Raw genomic sequence first — 18,876 nt, 5'->3', positions numbered from 1 at the left:
CAAAGTCGATGCCAGCTCACCCGCTCGATTAACTCTGGGGCGCCGCTCCATTTAAATACTTGGCCGAGGCGCGTCCGTTAAAGGCGGAGAACGCCTCCGCGCGCCAGCGACTACGACCTCCAGGGGCACAAAACGGGACAGTAGCGCAGTGAAGCAGAATAGAGCGGAATAGCACGGAGCAGAATTCTGGAATTCCTGCCGCAACGGCGCGGACCCTCCCAATACTCCGCCGCTCGCCACCTCCTGTTTGGTACCACTCCCAGAATACTCGCTCGGGAATCTAGCCCATTCTCGCATTGTTGGCTCAGTCCTGGCTGTACCGACCACCACTGTCCCTGTTGCGACCTTTTCCAAGTGACTGGCCACGAATGTGGAGCTAATGCAAACACTCTCAAATAACCACCTCCATCTGCAATCTGGTAAGATCGAGGTCGGGGTATTTGCTAGAAGAACGTATCTGACCACAAACTAAAACTTATATACACATACATCATGTATTAATATATCCACTGCTGTTTAATTGCCTCCTAGGAAAAGTAGTCAGAGAACGGAACACCAAGTCCGTACTGGAGTCCGACTAGGAACAAGAAACAAAGGCATCAAACTCAGTTGTCCAGCCTTTGCAGACAATATGGTTGGTTGGCTGGTTGATCTGGGTGGGGGGGAGGGGGGACACCACGCAACGAGGTCGGCCATGCCCTTTCATAGGAACCATTCCGGCATTCATTTGCATGAAGCGATTTAGGGAAATCACGGAAAACTTGAATCAGGAGGGCAGAACTCGAGTTTTAACCATCATCCTGGTGAATGCGAGTCCAATACGCTAGCCACTGCGCCACCTCGCTCGGTAATGATGTGGTCCTATTGGCCCATACCAGCAAGACACCAAACAACAGATCCTCGAACTCCAAAAAGAAGCTTTAGAAATAGGTCTCAAAATCTCCTATGAAATGACCAATGTGTTGGCAAATTTAAGAAACACATCAAAACATCCTAAATTTTGGAGAACAAAAAACTGACATCGTGAAAGAACACACTTGTCTTGGAGAATGGATCAATTGGAATGCTCTCGTGAGAAAGGTAATGAAATATAGAAGATATAAAGTTACACTGACCTTACAACTCACCAAAAATACATGTCATGGAACGCAAAAATGAGATGTGGAAATGTGGAGATGTGGAAATGCCCTGTATTCAGCCGAAACAACGTCTATCACCAACCATGGCCAAGTTGAAAGGCTAGAGATCAAAGACAGGAAATTGTCAAGAAAAATCCTTGGCCCAGATTCTTCAACAGATAACTAATTAACATCAAAAATGTAACGCTTTACCAAAGAACGGAGAAACATTCAAAAACCACGAGGAAAAGAAGAATGAACGCAAACAGGGTAGCTACACAAATTTGACTACTTCCGCAAAAAAATAAAAAAATAAAAAAATATTGGCTTAAGAAAACGGAGAAAAACTAAAGAGAACTCCAGATAACGGGAAATATGTTCATGGATAAAACTGAAGAAAATAAAAAAGCCAAAGACAAGAAAGAGCGGTTCCAGATCAAAATCAAAGCCTAACGAACAATCCAGATCTCTGAGCAAGGAAGGAAAGCAAGATCAGACAGACTGAAATAATACTAGGCTAACAGAAAGGCACAGAACATTAAAAACTGAGTAATTTAACATACCCCAAAGTAGGGTGAAACGAAAGAGGAAGAGGAAGAAGAACAAAAGAAGAATTCAGTTACAATTAATAAAGCTTCCAGTAGTCACCCGCAGCTTCGATAATTGCTTGGCGTCTCCGTGGCATGCTTGAATCCATGTTCTCCGCATATTCACGTGGAAGAGACCTTCAAATGCGTCGAATCTGCGTTGACACGTATTTCAAAGTAAAGATCGTTTTTCCTTACAACTTCTTTTTGATGCAAGACCAAACGTTTGCAATAGAATTAGCATCAGGCGTCTGTGAGGGCCAATCCAGTATTCCTTTTTGCCATTCGCTGCAAAGCCTGCTGCTCTGCTTCGGATCATTGTCCTCCTGCAGTATCCAGTCTTCATTTTTCTGGATGAACCAACGTTTGGCAGTCGGCAACAAACATCCTTCATATGGTTCAAATGGGTCTAAGCACTATGGGACCTAACATGTGAGGTCATCTGTCCCCTAGAACTTAGAACTACGTAAACCTAACTAACCTAAGGACATCACACGCATCCATGCCCGAGGCAGGATTCGAACCTGCGACCGTAGCAGCAGCGCGGTTCCGGACTGAAGCGCCTAGAACCGCTTGGCCACAACGGCCGGCAACTGAATCACCCTGTATACAGGTGCTCAGAAGCAGTCTGGAAAAATGCTAAGTGTGGTGCACGGAAGGTTATGCTGAGATATAACCTTTTCTGAGTTAATTAGCACTGAGGTTAGACAACGAGGCCTTTGCGCGCGCAAATTCAAACTGCCCGCCAAAGACGTCGTCGCCAAATATATACTTCGTTTGGTTTCCTAAAACACCACAAAGGAGCGATACAAAACTGGTAATGGGGCGGTAGCCACGATCGCACCTGAGTCAAAGGCCGGGCAGTCCCGTGCATTATGAGAAAAACTGACACGAATTGTACATGACGGGTCACTTAAATTTATCCACGCAACGGCCTAATTCACTAACTTCAATCCTAATTAACTCGGAAACGGCGCAATTTATAGATTTTTTTATTTTTTACTCACTTTTTGAACAATTATTTCTCAGCACCAACTACCGCGAAATAACTTTACGAGCTTTTCAGCCTATCTCTGACCATCCTAAATACTGGGTGTCCGTCATAAGAACTGTCAAGCGCATTTTGTCTGGTGTTTCGGCCAATATTTTCAATTTCGTTTTTTCTGTGTTTAGCTGGAGTCAATCCAAACTAATACTGCTCGTCTTCTTTCATGCGACGCTCGGTAACGACGGAAAGCGTCGGTTTATTTTCCGTTACAAACAAAACGATTTTTAAAGCGGAAATTTACATGCCCATTCGATAGAGCGGCTCCATATTCGGTTTAGCGACATGTATTAACTGGAACAGTGAAACAAAAAAAAAAAAAAAAAAAAAATAACCAATCCATCTGCAGCCGCGTCTGAGCAGCGCTGCTACATGGCAGAAGCCAATGGGATAATCCAGGGCAGTGCTGTCGCACCTGCAGTAGTGGTTTTCTTCCTGTGCTGCTGTCCCATTTAATACGTCTAGATAAAACCAATATTGCCCCGGACTAATTTGGGTCCGCTCTATTGAATGGCCACATAAAATTCCACTTTAAAAATCATTTGTTCGGAATGGAAAACGAACCGACGCTTTTCGTCGACATTGGTCGCTGAATGAAAGGCGTGATGAGCAACGTGTCTCCGGGCAGTTTCCATCTAAACACCGCAGAAACCAAATTGGAAATATCTGGCTTGACACCACTGAAAATGCGCTTGACGACTTTTGGTAGGGACAGCCTGTATATACCGGTGTCTGTTTCTTCTTTCTTTCTTTTCCTTGTATTGCACGGAGAATAGAGAAATTAGCCGCCGAGATCGTAGAAAGCAACGCGTACTGTATCAGTCCACGGACGGCCGCAGTGGCACGTAATACGCCCTTCAAACCGTGATGTACAAACACGTGTTGCTTGTTCGGTACGACGGAGTAAAGGGAGCAAAAGAGCAACCGCACAGCGTCCATTGTGTACTGAAACAAACCTTCACTGTGAAATGAAATTGTGCACCGGTCTGTGAATTGAATAATGGAATCTCACAGAGTTACTGCAAATCTAATCGGAGGGCGAGGCAACTTTATGTGGATTACATCGACTCTGATTGCTTCCCGTGTCTGTGTAAGTACTGTGGCAGAAAAACTCGCCGTTGATTGCTGCCATGATTGAGCGGGGTTTCTGGTGAACTGAAAACTTCATCGTACCTGTTCCGACAGAAAAACATGGAAACTAGTCCGCGACATCATCGGCGATGCTGTTCAGCCATGCAAGAATCGCACCAAACATTTGATTTGATTCCACTCACCCTCACAATTTCCTTATATTCTTTTTATAATTTACTTCTTGTTTTAAAATTGAACTGAATGGAAATTTATGCCAATTTTGGCCCGCACAATGGAAGGGAAGAAGGAGCGGAACTGATAGCCGGAAACCGTAAACGCTCCCGCAAAGTTGAGTGTACTCTGTGCGTTTGCCGCCTCAGCGAGTTTGCGAACCGCGCAGATTTTTCCGTTGGCCAGCCACAGACCTGGAACGCCAATAAACCAGCGAGTCTCATTTTAACCAGCAGTCTCTGTCACTGATCGTAGCAGCTAACTGATCAGTTATGACAACAATAGTACTCTCAGTGTATCATGAGAGCACATTATCAATGACAGATTCAGAGTAACGTAATCATTACTTTTTACAAGATTACACTTTTCCAGAAGGTATGACAATACATCTCCGGCTATTCAGCATCCCATTCGAGACGATTCTTCGGGTCACTAACAGAAGCCGGCCGTTGTGACCGAGCGGTTCTAGGCCCTTCAGTCTTGAATCCTGCCTCGGACATGGATGTGTGTCATGTCCTTAGGTTAGTTAGGTTTAAGTAGTTCTAAGTCTAGGGGAGTGATGACCTCAGATGTTAAGTTGGTTGGTTGGTTGTTTCGGGGAAGGAGACCAGACAGCGAGGTCATCGGTCTCATCGGATTAGGGAAGGACGGGGAAGGAAGTCGGCCGTGCCCTTTGAAAGGAACCATCCCGGCATTTGCCTGGAGTGATTTAGGGAAATCACGGAAAACCTAAATCAGGATGGCCGGACGCGGGATTGAACCGTCGTCCTCCCGAATGCGAGTCCAGTGTCTCAGATGTTAAGTCCCATAGTGCTCAGAGCCATTTGACTAACAGAAGGGCGCTATCCTCAGACCATTCGTTGTGTGTATCCTGCGGCCATTGGCTGTTCCTTTCCTTTTATGCGACAAAAAGCTCGTCCTCTCACAAGGGTTGACTTGCTATGAGATTAGAGCGACACACTAACTCGAGTAGCACTGCTTCGCACTACGTGCACAGGAATCCAGTTTAGTACGTCTGGTCTTGGCTCGTAACATGTGTAATAGACCTAGTCCGACGGTCCCTCCAGACATTTCTACAGAGATGGCAGCTGTTTGTCTTGAGAAGTGGCACAAAGTCTTTCAGGAAACCGTCTGCACTACCTGATACAGGATACATCGACAGAATTTCTGTTTGGTGAGATGAATGACAGCTTACTCCAAACGTAGAAAAATTTTAGGTAATGCCGATGTTTAGGAAAAACAATCCTGTAATGTTAGAATACAGTATTAGTAATACGCTTTTTGACACAGTGGTGCCCATTAAATATCTAGGTGTAACGCTGCAAAGGGTCTTGAAATGGCACGAGTACGAATGGATGAGTTCGGTTTATTGGGAGAATTTTAGGATAGAATAGCTCACCTACAAAGTAAATCGCGTGCTCCAGAATTTGTGCGACGCATTCTGGAGTACTGTTCGAATGTTTGGGATCCTCACCTGGTGGTATTAAATAATTCAGACTCGTGCTGCTGTATTTGTTATTGGTATGTTCGTTGGACACGTGGGTGTTCCTAAGATGCTTCGTGAACTCAAATGATAATACCAGGAGTGGAAGACGACGTTCTTTTAGCGAAATGCTATTGAGAAAATTATCAGAACAGGTATTTGTAACTACCTACAGAAATATTCTGCTGCAGCCAATGTACATTTCGCGATAGGGACCGCGAGGAGAAGAGAAGAAAAATGGGGTCTCGAGAGGAGGTATGTAGACAGTCTTTTCTCCCGCGCTCCATTTGCTAGTGGAATAGGGAGGAAAATGACTGGTAGTGGCGTATGGTACCCTCCGCCATATACCATACGTTGGCTAGTAAGTATAGATGTAGATGTACTCGTAACCGCATCGAACGTCTTCCACACCGCTCTGACCACATGGGTATTTTACCTGTTTGCCAGATATTTCATTAGTACAAGAATTTTCTTCAGTAATACAGACAAGAATCTCTAAGCAGTTGTATTGGAATCTACTAACCCATAACACTACCAGAATGAACAACGCTCCTATCACAGGACACAAAAGGTGACGATGTCCTGGACAGAGTAAAGGATTTAAAAGAAGGGAACTAGCTTTTCGACTTAAGTGGTGACTTCAAAGAAATTCAAATCAAAATATAATTACATATTGGCGTTTTCTTACTTGTTAATGTTGGTATCAGTGTCAAGTAAAGTAACATGATACATGAGATCTTCTCTCCAGGATGCAATCCAGCCCAATCCACCTGCAAACCCGAGAGTCTTTCACAAATTTGGAGACGAATTTGTTGCCCCCTTTAAGATTGCACTCGCATCATAAAACAATGTGTTGAAACCTAGCCTGTTGATTTTCGTGCCGGCCGCGGTGGTCTAGCGGTTCTGGCGCTGCAGTCCGGAACCGCGGGACTGCTACGGTCGCAGGTTCGCTTCCTGCCTCGGGCATGGGTGTGTGTGATGTCCTTAGGTTAATTAGGTTTAAGTAGTTCTAAGTTCTAGGCGACTTATGACCTAAGATGTTGAGTCCCATAGTGCTCAGAGCCATTTGAACCATTTTTTTGATTTTCGTGAGCCGGCCGGGGTGGCCGAGCGGTTCTAGTCGCTACAGTCTGGAACCGCGCGAACGCTACGGTCGCAGGTTCGAATCCTGCCTCGGGCATGGATATGTGTGATGTCCTTAGGCTAGTTAGGTTTAAGTAGTTCTCTGTTCTACGGGACTGATGACCTCAGAAGTTAAGACCCATAGTGCTCAGAGACATTTGAACCATTTTGGTTTTCGTGATGGGTAGCGGAAATCATCACATTTAACGTTTTCGTTCGTTTATAACCTTCTGGCCCTGACCTGAGTGGTCAATGATTCTCTGAATGTTTGCTACCTACACTCGCGCAACTAGTAACTGTGATACTGTGTCAGACGCGATACGGTAATCATTCACATTTCATTTCAACGGCTATATTATATTGGACGTATTGTACTTCGTTTTAGTTTGAAATGTGTTCGTTCGCCTCGTTAATTTGTGACAAATTTTGAATTTGTATTTCCGGCGTTTTGTAGCTATAGTTCAATTCTTTTATCTTGGTGGCTCGCGCATGCCCGCTCAGACGCGGGAGATTGCTGCGTTGCCAGTTGCACGCGCCAAGAGAAGCAGCGCCATAGTATAGCGTAGTTCGCAAACTTACGTTTAGAGGGGAGCGCGCAGTTTATGAAGTAAAGCCACCACGGCCTTACCCTTTCGCTGCTTCAGAGGCGTGCTCCATGCATCAGTGCACTGCTCGCCTGTGCAGACACATGGTGTTCCGACTGCTTTGATACACTTATCATTCGATTTCACAAAAACTATGTGGCCCAAAAATTTTATATTTACACATACTCTTGACTGATACCTTCCCTCATAAATGACTTAATTTTGTTTCGATGTTCAACGCAGTTATTGTGCAGCATTAAATGTAGTAAACCATTGCAAGAAATATTGAAGAGTTTGCAGAGGTAAAAGTCCACAGCGTATACTTTCCGTATCGTCGATTTTAGTTGCCACTAGAAATATCAAAAAATTACAATCAAACGAATAAAATTCAAAGTAAGACACTTCTAAATTGTTTTTAAATAAAGAAAATATTAAGCACTGAATAAGATTTGAACTCGGGACCTTTTGAGGAGGAGCTAATCAGCATAACCATTACACTAACGCAACTCGTCGTTCAATACCTCTCCTCAAGTACTTTAAAGAGTCACGCAGAATACCTACAAACACTGTTGGTATGACTATGAATTACTCACGTTTCGTCAAAGTACAATAGGAAATAAACAATTACCGCTGTTCTTTATTGCGAAAAAGCGGTTAGTGAGAATGAATTTCCTTGCTATCGCCTGAATTAGGAGGCTTATTGCTTGTTTGGTTTAATTAATTAATAGAATATGAAGCAGTTGGTATAAAGAATGCTTTTTCAAAACTTTCTTTCATAGAAAGTCTGCTATCAAGACATTGCTTTTGTTCAATTACTTCATTTATGACTGAAAGTTTCTAAAACTGAAGACACTCGTCTGTGCTCTGCACTACAGTCGAGCTCTGGCAACGTCGTTATCTGTTCATTGGCTGACTGTGATTTGTGACGTCAGATGTGCAGAACTAACCTAAACTCGGCCGCCCTCACAAATAACGCGCACTTTAGTACACCTTCACTGAAGCCTCCATTGCTCATCCGTTATTAGAACTAGACACTACTCGTCAATTAATACCTCTACTGGTGCCGTAGCCAACAATCAGCGATTTATTTTGCGTTTGGCTACAAGCCAATGGTCGAAGATTTTCGACACCACCACAAGGTTAGCTGAAGTTCGTTGCCGCTCGATTGTATAATCAATCTGAATTCTTAGCACCGCATTGCTTGTCACGTGCCGTCTTGACTTTGGAATCTGCTGTAGGTGATCAATTTCGTCCTCCTTAGTGCTAAATGATAGAATGCGTTACAGAGGCTCCGGCACTTACCTGCACGTGCTCGAGGTAGTTGACGCCGGCGCATTCCTTCACATACAGCTCCAGGGTGACTTGGCTCTTGGCGGGGATCAGTCTGAAACACACAAACGCGTTGCATAAGGTGCCTTGAATTAGTTTCAAATTATGAGATACGATGAATCCTGAAATACTGTTTTTCGATATCTTACATACAGAAGAACATGTGCGAACGCTGCTAAAGGTTCAGTTCGGTCGTTGTGAGAGCTAATACGTTGACCCGCAAGCTAACAAATTCTTTCGTCCTGACCTTTCACTGCTGATGGGAGAAAATGATAGAGCACACACCTTTCTGAACACCATGAATTCGGACTCTAATTTTAATTATTAATATATTCAAAAGAAAAGTTCGGAGAAGGCATTAAAATCCATGGAGAAGAAATAAAAACTTCGAGGTTCACCGATGACGTAATTCTGTCAGAGACAGCAAAGGACTTGGAAGAACAGATGAACGGAATGGACAGTGTTTTGAAAGGAGGGTATAAGATGAACATCAACAAAAGCAAAAAGAGGATAATGGAATGTAGTCGAATTAAGTCGGGCGATGCTGAGGGAATTAGATTAGGAAATGAGACACTTTGCTATTTGGGGAGCAAAATAACTCATCATGGTCGAAGTAGAGAGGATATAAAATGTAGACTGGCAATGGCAAGGAAAGCGTTTCTGAAGAAGAGAAATTTGTTAACATCGAGTACAGATTTAAGTGTCAGGAAGTCGTTTCTGAAAGTATTTGTATGGAGTGTGGCCATGTATGGATGTGAAACATGGACGGTAAATAGTTTGGACAAGAAGAGAATAGAAGCTTTCGAAATGTGGTGCTACAGAAGAATGCTGAAGATTAGATGGGTAGATCACATAACTAATGAGGAGGTATTGAATAGAATCGGGGAGAAGAGGAGTTTGTAGCACAACTTGAATAGAAGAATGGATCGGTTAGTAGAGCATATTCTGAGGCATCAATGGATCACCAATTTAGTATTGGAGAGAAGCGTTAAGGGTAAAAATTGTAGAGGGAGACCAAGAGATGAATACACTAAACAGATTCAGAAGGATGTAGGTTGCAGTAGGTACTGGGAGATGAAGAAGCTTGCAGAGGGTAGAGTGGCATGGAGAGCTGCATCAAACCAGTTCCAGGACTGAAGACCACAACAAACAACAATATATTCATTCCTCGTAACAGCCACCTAATCTCACAGAACGTAGGTCACGTAGATAACAGTTGTTTGTTGTTAGTCTAATTAAGCAAGTACTGGTATCAAGACATAGCTAACGGACAAATAGCACTTGTCCGGTACAAGAAGGATAACTGTCGATTTTACAGTATTTATCCACAGCACTTCCAAGCAGAACCAGACTACACCATGTTAATAACACTTATTTGTGCATACAATCTGTTTTCTGACCCTCTCTTTTCTCTGCGAATGCATGTATCAGTTCATTTCGCAGCCCTGGTGGTACTGCTGTGTCAATCAGCACAATGATTGATTGATTGACTGATTGATTGAGTGAATGAAATGAATGAATGGCACAGAGTTCTGCAAAGTTGTTGACGGAATGCTATCAAAGGAACTGGAATATTTCTATTTTATGAAGATCAAAACAGTATATTTTCTCTGGTTCAAAATGGTTCAAATGGCTCTGAGCACTATGGGACTTAACATCTGAGGTCATCAGTCCCCTAGAACTTAGAACTACTTAAACCTAACTAACCTAAGGACATCACACACATCCATGCCCGAGGCAGGATTCGAACCTGCGACCTTAGCCGTCGCGCTGTTCCAGACTGAAGCGCCTAGAACCGCTCGGCCACTCCGGCCGGCATATATTTTCTCTGCAATTATGCCAAACATCTTTTGCAGGTTCAGGTTCTCTATATGGCAACAGGTTGATAAACAATGGATGTGCTGTGAAAAGGTATAGACAGAAATTTGGTCTGGTGAGAACTGTAATGTTCAGACATAACTGTCAGAGACAACCAAGATCGAATGTAAGAATTAAGCAGGCGCCAGAGTGAGCACTGGACACGACAGTATGTCTGCCACCACGTAGCTCCCACTAATAGACGCAAGATGTAATCTGACTGAAAATACAAAGTATCAAATGTAAACCTTAGAAGAACTTCATGAATGTCATGTGCGTAATTCACATCTGCATGCAGTCTTGTTCCGAACCTATTCCAGAATTCCAGACCAAAGATAACAGCTCACACTACCCACTTTTCCATTTTTTGGTCATTTACTGATTTCACAACTGATTTCTGACAGTCATGGAGGAGGGTGTCTTTTATGTACAATTTACAACAGGCTGTGATGAGTGGAAAAGTAGCATCTTTAACGATTTCTGTTGGGAATTATTATGAAAAAGAGATCACAGTCTGATATCGGCAGTTTTATATCAACCTTACCCTGCCCACTTCCTAAAGAAACTTCAGTGATAAAGACAGTTTTCACGAAATAAGATATTCAGACATATCGGATAATCAAGGGGAAGAAGTGTTTTTTTTTCAGTAAATACGAAACACAGCAAAAGAGCGGGAAAGCAACACGTATAAGACATCCTTTTTTGCCAACAGTATACAGCTGAAGAGGCTTTTTTTTTCAATGTGCAGTGTTGATGGGTGATCCTGTACACTGCCGTTCTTTAAGCAGTTACTGCCTGCCATGGGTCATTCTACTCAGATTTTATTAAGCAATGAAATTCTGAATGAGCGCTATCAAGTTTATACGGCACGGCCATTGCGGATTTATTGCGTAGTTAGGGTTGCTAGGCAACCCCACTCGTTGAAGTCCTTAGGATTAGATACAACGACGACGGCGATACACAGAGAGAGGACGGGGGGACGAACAAGAGAGGGAGGGAGGGAGGGAGAGAGAGAGAGAGAGAGAGAGAGGGACGGCTGTAATGACCTAGATAAAAAATTATTACATTATGGATAGTCATGTCTCTCTCGCGTGGAATTTAGGAGAGAGACATCAGTTTTTAATAGGATATCATGAACCCGAAGTGTTAGCTTTCCATCTGCGTTTTTAAAGCAGCACGAAACAGTTACCATTACAAGGGGAAGTACAAGCGCAATTAGAACGGCAGCTGTTATAGTGTACGTAAATAATAAGTAAAGCAAACACACAGTGGGTCCATAGTCCAGTGACTAAAGAGATATATTTGCAGAAATACGATGAAAGCCCGAATCATCTAGAACCCGATGGTACGGGAGAGATGAAGAGTTACTAATGAAATAAGAATTATTGTCCAACAAAGAAGCCCGACAAATCAGCGAATATAAAAGAGTATGCAATGAATTTCTATCCCCAAGGAGTAGGTTTAGAGCGTTGGTGCTGGAAAGAGGAACTATTTCTTCTACCAGAACGGTTAAGTATAGCGCTGAAATTCTTTTACTGACAGTTTTATCTGAGTAATGAAAGTACAATATTAGCGTACAGCTTTAAATGTACTAATACAGATTCCCAGTGATCATATTCCAAAATAATTCGCAATGCTTAATGACTGAAGTGTTCCAGTCAATAAACTTTAGATATCTCTTCTCTAACTTTACGAACTCTTGCACATGTTTCACTACAGATCGAGTTATGAGAGACGCAGTTTGGATAAAAAAAAGCTATTCAAAATACGGCATTCCATTAGGCATTTGAGAGAAACGTATGAAAGGTCTTTTACTATTGTTACTGACGTCCATGCAGCAATGTAGTATATGAAGAAAGATAAACTGTGAAAAAATGACCCATTAATGGAAAGAAGTTTTTGTTAATCCTGAAAAACGGATCTTAGTGCTTTGTCTTTTATATATATTCCCTGATTCTGCCATATAGCTCTCGCAAGTCATGTGCAAATATCTAGAATATATGTCGAATCGACACCTCGCAGTGATATATCCCAACATTTCTTATCGGTAGATGTGTGTATCGTAAAACCAGGAGCTCGACAGACTATGGAGTCAAACCATAAGAAAACAGAGCCCGTTGTAAAAGAGTAAGGCGAAAGTCGTTCACAGAAGACAGCGACATTGCTTGGCGACGCAATAATGGCGGCAGAAATCGCCCATTCACATGGACTTGCACGGTACCATACATAATCTTAAAACATTTGTACCTCGCTTCCCAGTGGCGTTTTTAAAAATCAGTGTTCATCCTCATATCTTTTAAACTATATATTGTTTGGAACCCCCTTGGAACCACACGGGAGATGTGACACATATCGAGTCGAACATTCGAGTGTTAACGACATACTTTCCCCTCGCGTGTCACGCCTGGCTCGTACAAACAAACACATATCAGTATGATCCAAACATTACTGTCGTCGTTCATTTTTTTCCCGACCATCGGACACTATCCAGTTTGAAGGACGGCTGCAGAAGCCTGTCATGCTAACTGTACCTGTTCTACTGCCAACTACTGCGTGGATCAGTGATGATGTGGGTCGCGATGTCACTTTGCCCTCTCTGCGCATAAAAGTTTTCTTGCGTATGGAGATTGAAAACGACGTTGTGTCAGTATACTGGGCGACCGTCTTCAGCCAATGCTGCTATGTCCCCTGGACAGCGACCTATTTACGATAACCCTCCCGTTCACACGTTAATTGTGTGGAACGATGTAATAAACACACATGACGAAGTGTAACGTCTTGTACGGACGCTGAATTCAGTGGAACCACCGTAAGGAATTTCGGAGATCAAGCATCGTAATTGACGTCCCTCTCAAAGTACTCTTCCTAAATCATAGAACTTTTACAGGACGAGAGAGTACGTAATCCACCTAGGGTTGAGTATGTCTTGTCATTCTCTACATCTCAAGTTGTAAATAAATCAAAAGTAAGGCCAAAAGACTTCTTATGAAAATTTTTTGTCTGTTTTCACAAGTGTTGTTATTATTTTGTCCAGCAACATTAGCGCAATGATGCAATGAATTTAGGAGGAAAGTATATGTCTCTCTCTCTCTTTTTTTTAAAAAAAAAAATAATAATTGGATTGTGATATGGTGACTTGGTTTGGATTTCAATGAGAGTTGGTTCGTCGTTTCATTTCTTATAACTTATAGATTTCGCAGTCAATGAAAGGGAAAAATTCCACTCCTATTTCACGCCGTTGTTGCAAACGCAGCATCACTGGGGAGAGTTGAGTGTCTGGAAGGAAGACGGGAATCAATCGAAAGAGGTTTGTTACGGCAACGGTATCTTTGTTCGTCATCCTTTTGCATCCCTTATTCTAAAGGGCAAATCATACGGATTGCAAGTCTTTATAGTTACTGTTCCAGTTTCTGTTGGTCTAGTTCCCTCCAGGAGCACGAAACGGCACAATGTTGATGCCTCTACCAGGGATTATAAAAGACTTCATAGCCATTCATACGCCCAACGAAGCATCGTGAGATACTCCTTTTACAGTTGACACTGCAATGTCCATAGAGAATAAGCCACAAATAATAATAATAATGATGACAATATCACGTGACTGTATACTTGCGAAGTTCCCCCAAAAGCGTTACAGCTATGTAGGTATAACATGCAAGGATATACATAAATATTGGACATCAACATTTACAGTCACAAATTATACAGAAGAAAAAGAAAATATTTCACAGTGATTGTTTGCATCCAGATTTATCTGCATTCGTCAGATTTGTCTCCCCAGACAAATAAACAGGCTCTCTTTGGGCTACAAACTCCATTACAGCCGGATATTAAGTAGTTGTCTTTTTTTTCGTAAGAAGTGGCAAAGCCCTAAATTAAATACTAAATACTGTAGACTAAGTATAGAGGAAAGTAATAAAATTTCGGAAGAGCAAATGATGAAAAAATGTTCTTTAAGAATGTCTCAGGGGGTAAAAACTGGTATTAAGAACCAAAGTGAATTCATAAAACAAAATCGTGGCTATAGAATGACCGGCAGGCAACTGATTTGCTTCCGCTATTTGCATTGTTCGAAACTGAGATACAGGTCAGAGAACAACGACTCGTCGTGTCGGAAATGTTGGCACTGTTGCTGATAGTGATTGCAGGGTATTTCTATATCTGTCCATCTGCTCTGCATCTGAAGACAGACAAATTGTTTTTCGGTTTATTATGTTATATGCGAGGAACACTGCACCAACTGGTTGACCCAGGCACGCCTCACAACTTGAGCATCCAGAGGCTTATTCCCGACATCGCAACTCCAGGCGAATTATTTAACAACACTGCGAGCCCAGCGTTCTGAAAGAAAGATTCCCCTTCTAGTAGGTAGCTGTTTGACCTGTTGCGTGGATCGATGACGCTGAAAGCTTCGCTGAAACACTGAAGCAACCTAATTTACGACAATGTACAGGAGAGAGCAGGAAGCGGAAAGCAGACAGCTGGGTACCACCTACTTGTCGGTGTGCGGCGCGGAGACCTCGCAGCGGTGCTGTTCAGGGACGGGCTTCCAGGAGCGCGCCAGCCGCACCATCGCCGTGGCGTCCATCAGGCCGTAGCCGAACGAGTGGCTCACTGCGAACCAGAGCACGGCCGGCGTCACGGCACAACATTTGGCAAGCACAGGCTTGGAGGCGTTGGTTCATACAAAGTGGTCAAAAAGCAAGTACTTCTGAAAAAGTTAACTAAACTAAGAGGAATTAAGGAAACAGAATTTTCACAAAACATAAATATTCCAACTTTGTCGTTAATAGATTTTATTACATATAACTAATCTTTAAAAATAACCTGCTGTATACGGCGTCTTCGCCTAGGTGTGCAGACCTTCAAACCACTGCTGTCATCCCTTGTTGTTTCCTACAATGTCCTCTCCATGTCTTTTTACGTCTTTTGTAGGAAATCGTACGTTTTTTTTCTTTTTTTTAGCTAAATATTTAGGAAATTAGGCCGATACTACGACGACGCGTCCTAAAATCCAAAATTATTTAAAACTGACACTGGCCTTGAAAACACACGAACTTATATTAAAAAATACGTTACGTAACACACACCCATGCTCATAAATTAAGGATAATGCTGATACATGGTGAAACGATCATCTGGTGGGTGGTTTGTGGGTTTAAATCACCTCGGGGTATGACCACGCAGTGCTTTTGACCTGCGGTCGTCTCACGGTGGCGCTGGCAGCAGTCCACAAATGCAGTGGTGTGTTGGTGCATGTCAGAGTATGGTGCAGCGAGTAAGTGTGCAGACGTCTCCAGACGTGCTAATGGTGACTGTGTGGTCCAAAGAACACATATTGATGAGTTATGAGGGGTAGAATACTAGAGCGACTGGAGGCTGGTCAAACACAGCAGGTCATAGCACGGGCCCTCCGTGTGCCACAAAGTGTGATCTAAAGATTATGGCAACCATTCCAGCAGACAGCAAAACGTGTCCAGGCGCTACAGTACGGGACTTCCACAGTGTGCAACACCACAAGAAGACCGATATCTCATCATCAGTGCCCGCAGACGGCCACGGAATACTGCAGGCAGCCATCCTCGGGACATTACCGCAGCCACTGGAACTGTTGTCTCCAGACACACAGTCTACAGACGACTGAAAATACATGGTTTATTCGCCCGCAGACCTGCAAGGTGCATTCCACTCACCCCTGGTCACAGGAGAGCCCGTAAAGCCTGGTGTCAAGAACACAGTACATGGTCTTTGGATCAGTGGTCCCAGGTTATGTTCACGGACGAGTCTGAACAGTGATTCTCGCCGGTTTACATCTGGCGTGAACCAGGAACCAGGTATCAACTCCTTAAAGTCCTTGAAAGGGACCTGTATGGAGGTCGCGGTTTGATGGTCTGAGGTGGGATTATGTCTGGTGCACGTACACCCCTGCATGTCTTTGACAGAGGAACTGTATCAGGTCAGATGTATCGGGACATCATTTTACAACAGTATGTCCGCCTTTACAGGGGTGCAGTGTGTCCCACCTTCCTCCTGATGGATGACAACGCACGGCCCCACCGAGCTGCTATCGTGGAGAAGTACCTTGAAACAAAAGATATCAGGCGAATGGAGTGGCCTGCCTGTTCGCCAGACCTAAACCCCATCGAGCACGTCTGGGATGTTCTCGGTCGACGTATTGTTAGACGTCTTCAAACCCCCCACGACACTTCAGGAGCTCCAACAGGCTCTGGTGCAAGAATGGGAGGCTATAACCCAGCAGCTGCTCGAACACCTGATCCGGAGTATGCCAACCTGTTGAGCGGCCAGTGTACGTGTGCTTGGTGATCATATCCCATATTGATATCGGGTTACATGCGCAGGAAACAGTGGCATTTTGTAGCACATACGTTTTGGGATGGTTTTCTCAACTTATCACCAATACCGTAGACTTACAGAACTGTGTCGTGTGTGTTGCTTATGTGCTTATGCTATTAGCTCCAGTTTTGTGTAGTGCCACGTTGTGTGGCACCACATTCTGCAGTTATTGTTAATTTATGAGCATGATTGTAGTTACAGGACCACTCTTTCGAAACCCGGTAGTTGGCACCCATTACGAAGCGGAAGTCCGAAATTTGTCTCGAAGGTGCCTACAACCTTCCTCTGTAACAGTGCAAAAGCTTAAAACCGTGCGACTTCATATTCGAAAAAAAAAGCCACTACTCAGATGTTAATGTGAGCTCTAAGGGGCGTTAATGGTGTTGTGGATTGGCAAGAGAGCCAACCCGGTAAACTAGAGGAAGCCAAAAGGCACGCGTTTTAGCTCACGCAGGCTGGCGTGAGGTCTGGAACAGGACAAGGAAATTAGACTTCAGCAAAAAACGTACGTTGCTGCTGGAATACTTAACTTTAATCCATAAATGGTGAACATCGCTCTTGACGGTACATGTTTTACAGCATCAATAGTAACTGGTAATGTCGCCTTGCTAGGTCGTAGCAAATGACGTAGCTGAAGGCTATGCTAACTATCGTCTCGGCAAATGAGAGCGTATTTTGTCAGTGAACCATCGCTAGCAAAGTCGGTTGTACCACTGGGGCGAGTGCTAGGAAGTGTCTCTAGACTTGCCGTGTGGCGGCGCTCGGTCTGCAATCACTGATAGTGGCGACACGCGGGTCCGACGTATGCTAACGGACCGCGGCCGATTTAAAGGCTACCACCTAGCAAGTGTGGTGTCTGTCGGTGACACCACAAGTGGTATCACACTGGCGCAAAACTTAGCCAACACACTGTCGAAAGCTACCGGCGTATCGCATGGAGGAAAAGTTCTTCACAGCCCCATCTTACTCACATTTCACCCACTCTTTCGATGGCTCTGCGAGGGAAGCCAGAACCACGAAACTCAGCGTTGATATCACGCCGTTTTCTTATGAGTGGCCGAGGAAAACATTTCAGACAAAACGCCGCTCAAAATCGACAAGGCTAGGCCTCAGGGGATGGCATGTAAAGGGCGTAGATGAAACAACTCCTTTCCCTGAGGCGTTGATTCCAACAGATTTCGCGGCCGAAAAGGACAGTTCACAGCACAATGAAGAACAGGACGGCGTTCTTGACACTGCTTTTCCTCCTCCCCCCCCCCCCCCCCAGATGATTCAGCCCTCTCTAAGCGTACAGTGGACTTGCATCCCCATTGAACGTGTTTGCACCCGTTTCATGTGCAGTTCGGCCGCAATTTTTGCTCTCGTGTATTGGTTATAACCACTAGGGTCCGTTGAAAACCATTCGACGATACTTTAAGACGATCTGATGCAGTACAGAGTACTTATGCTCTTCCAACCACCTTGTGTCGCGGCTTCCTGTGACGAGGTCACTCGGGAGTGCAACATTAAAATGTGGGTGAAGAAACCAGCAAGTGCGGCTGGTCCCGGCGGAGGTTCGAGTCCTCCCACGGGCATGGGTGTGTGTGTTTGTCCTCAGGATAATTTAGGTTAAATAGTGTGCAAGCTTAGGGACTGGTGACCTTAGCAGTTAAGTCCCATAAGATTTCACACACATTTGAACATTTTTGAAACCAGCAACGGGTTGCTTTGAGACCCCCACTTCGGCAGCACCCTCGGTGCCGCCACCCACGCAACTTTGTTGCACACGCTATAAATGTGGCTTCAGAAATTGCGACATCAAATCAGCGTGGCGGCTGCTCTAGCGCCTGTAGGTAGGCAAACCAAACGGGTTTGTTTCGCGTCAGAGCAGCGATTACACCACATGAGGTCATGCAACAGGAGGGTTGGAAAAGTGTAAATACCCTCTGTTGCTTCGGATCACGTTCAGATGTCGTCGAATGGTTTAGAATGGTTCCTAATGGTAACAATCGGTACACGAGAGCAAAAATTGCTGTTGCGCTGCACTCTAAACGGGTGCGATCATCTTCAGTGGGGATGCAGACCCACAATACCGCTGAATCGTCTGGGGAGTGTC

The 18,876-nt window shown here is 44.0% G+C and overlaps 1 protein-coding gene across 1 annotated transcript in view; it reads right to left on the bottom strand.

Annotated features, from left to right (window-relative positions):
- The window catches only part of LOC126095397 (furin-like protease 1), a 256,503-nt gene that overhangs the window by 56,086 nt on the left and 181,541 nt on the right, over positions 1-18,876 (bottom strand). Inside the window, exons 9-10 of the mRNA XM_049910198.1 lie at positions 14,924-15,041; positions 8,544-8,625 (exon numbers count right to left, since the gene is read on the bottom strand). Of these exons, the coding sequence (XP_049766155.1) occupies positions 8,544-8,625; positions 14,924-15,041 (200 nt within the window). The remainder of the gene's footprint in view (positions 1-8,543; positions 8,626-14,923; positions 15,042-18,876) is intronic.

Source organism: Schistocerca cancellata, chromosome 8, assembly GCF_023864275.1.
Source record: "Schistocerca cancellata isolate TAMUIC-IGC-003103 chromosome 8, iqSchCanc2.1, whole genome shotgun sequence".
In the NCBI taxonomy this organism is placed as follows: domain Eukaryota; kingdom Metazoa; phylum Arthropoda; class Insecta; order Orthoptera; family Acrididae; genus Schistocerca; species Schistocerca cancellata.
Note: the sequence above shows the minus strand (reverse complement) of the source record. Positions and strands in the feature narration are given on the sequence as shown.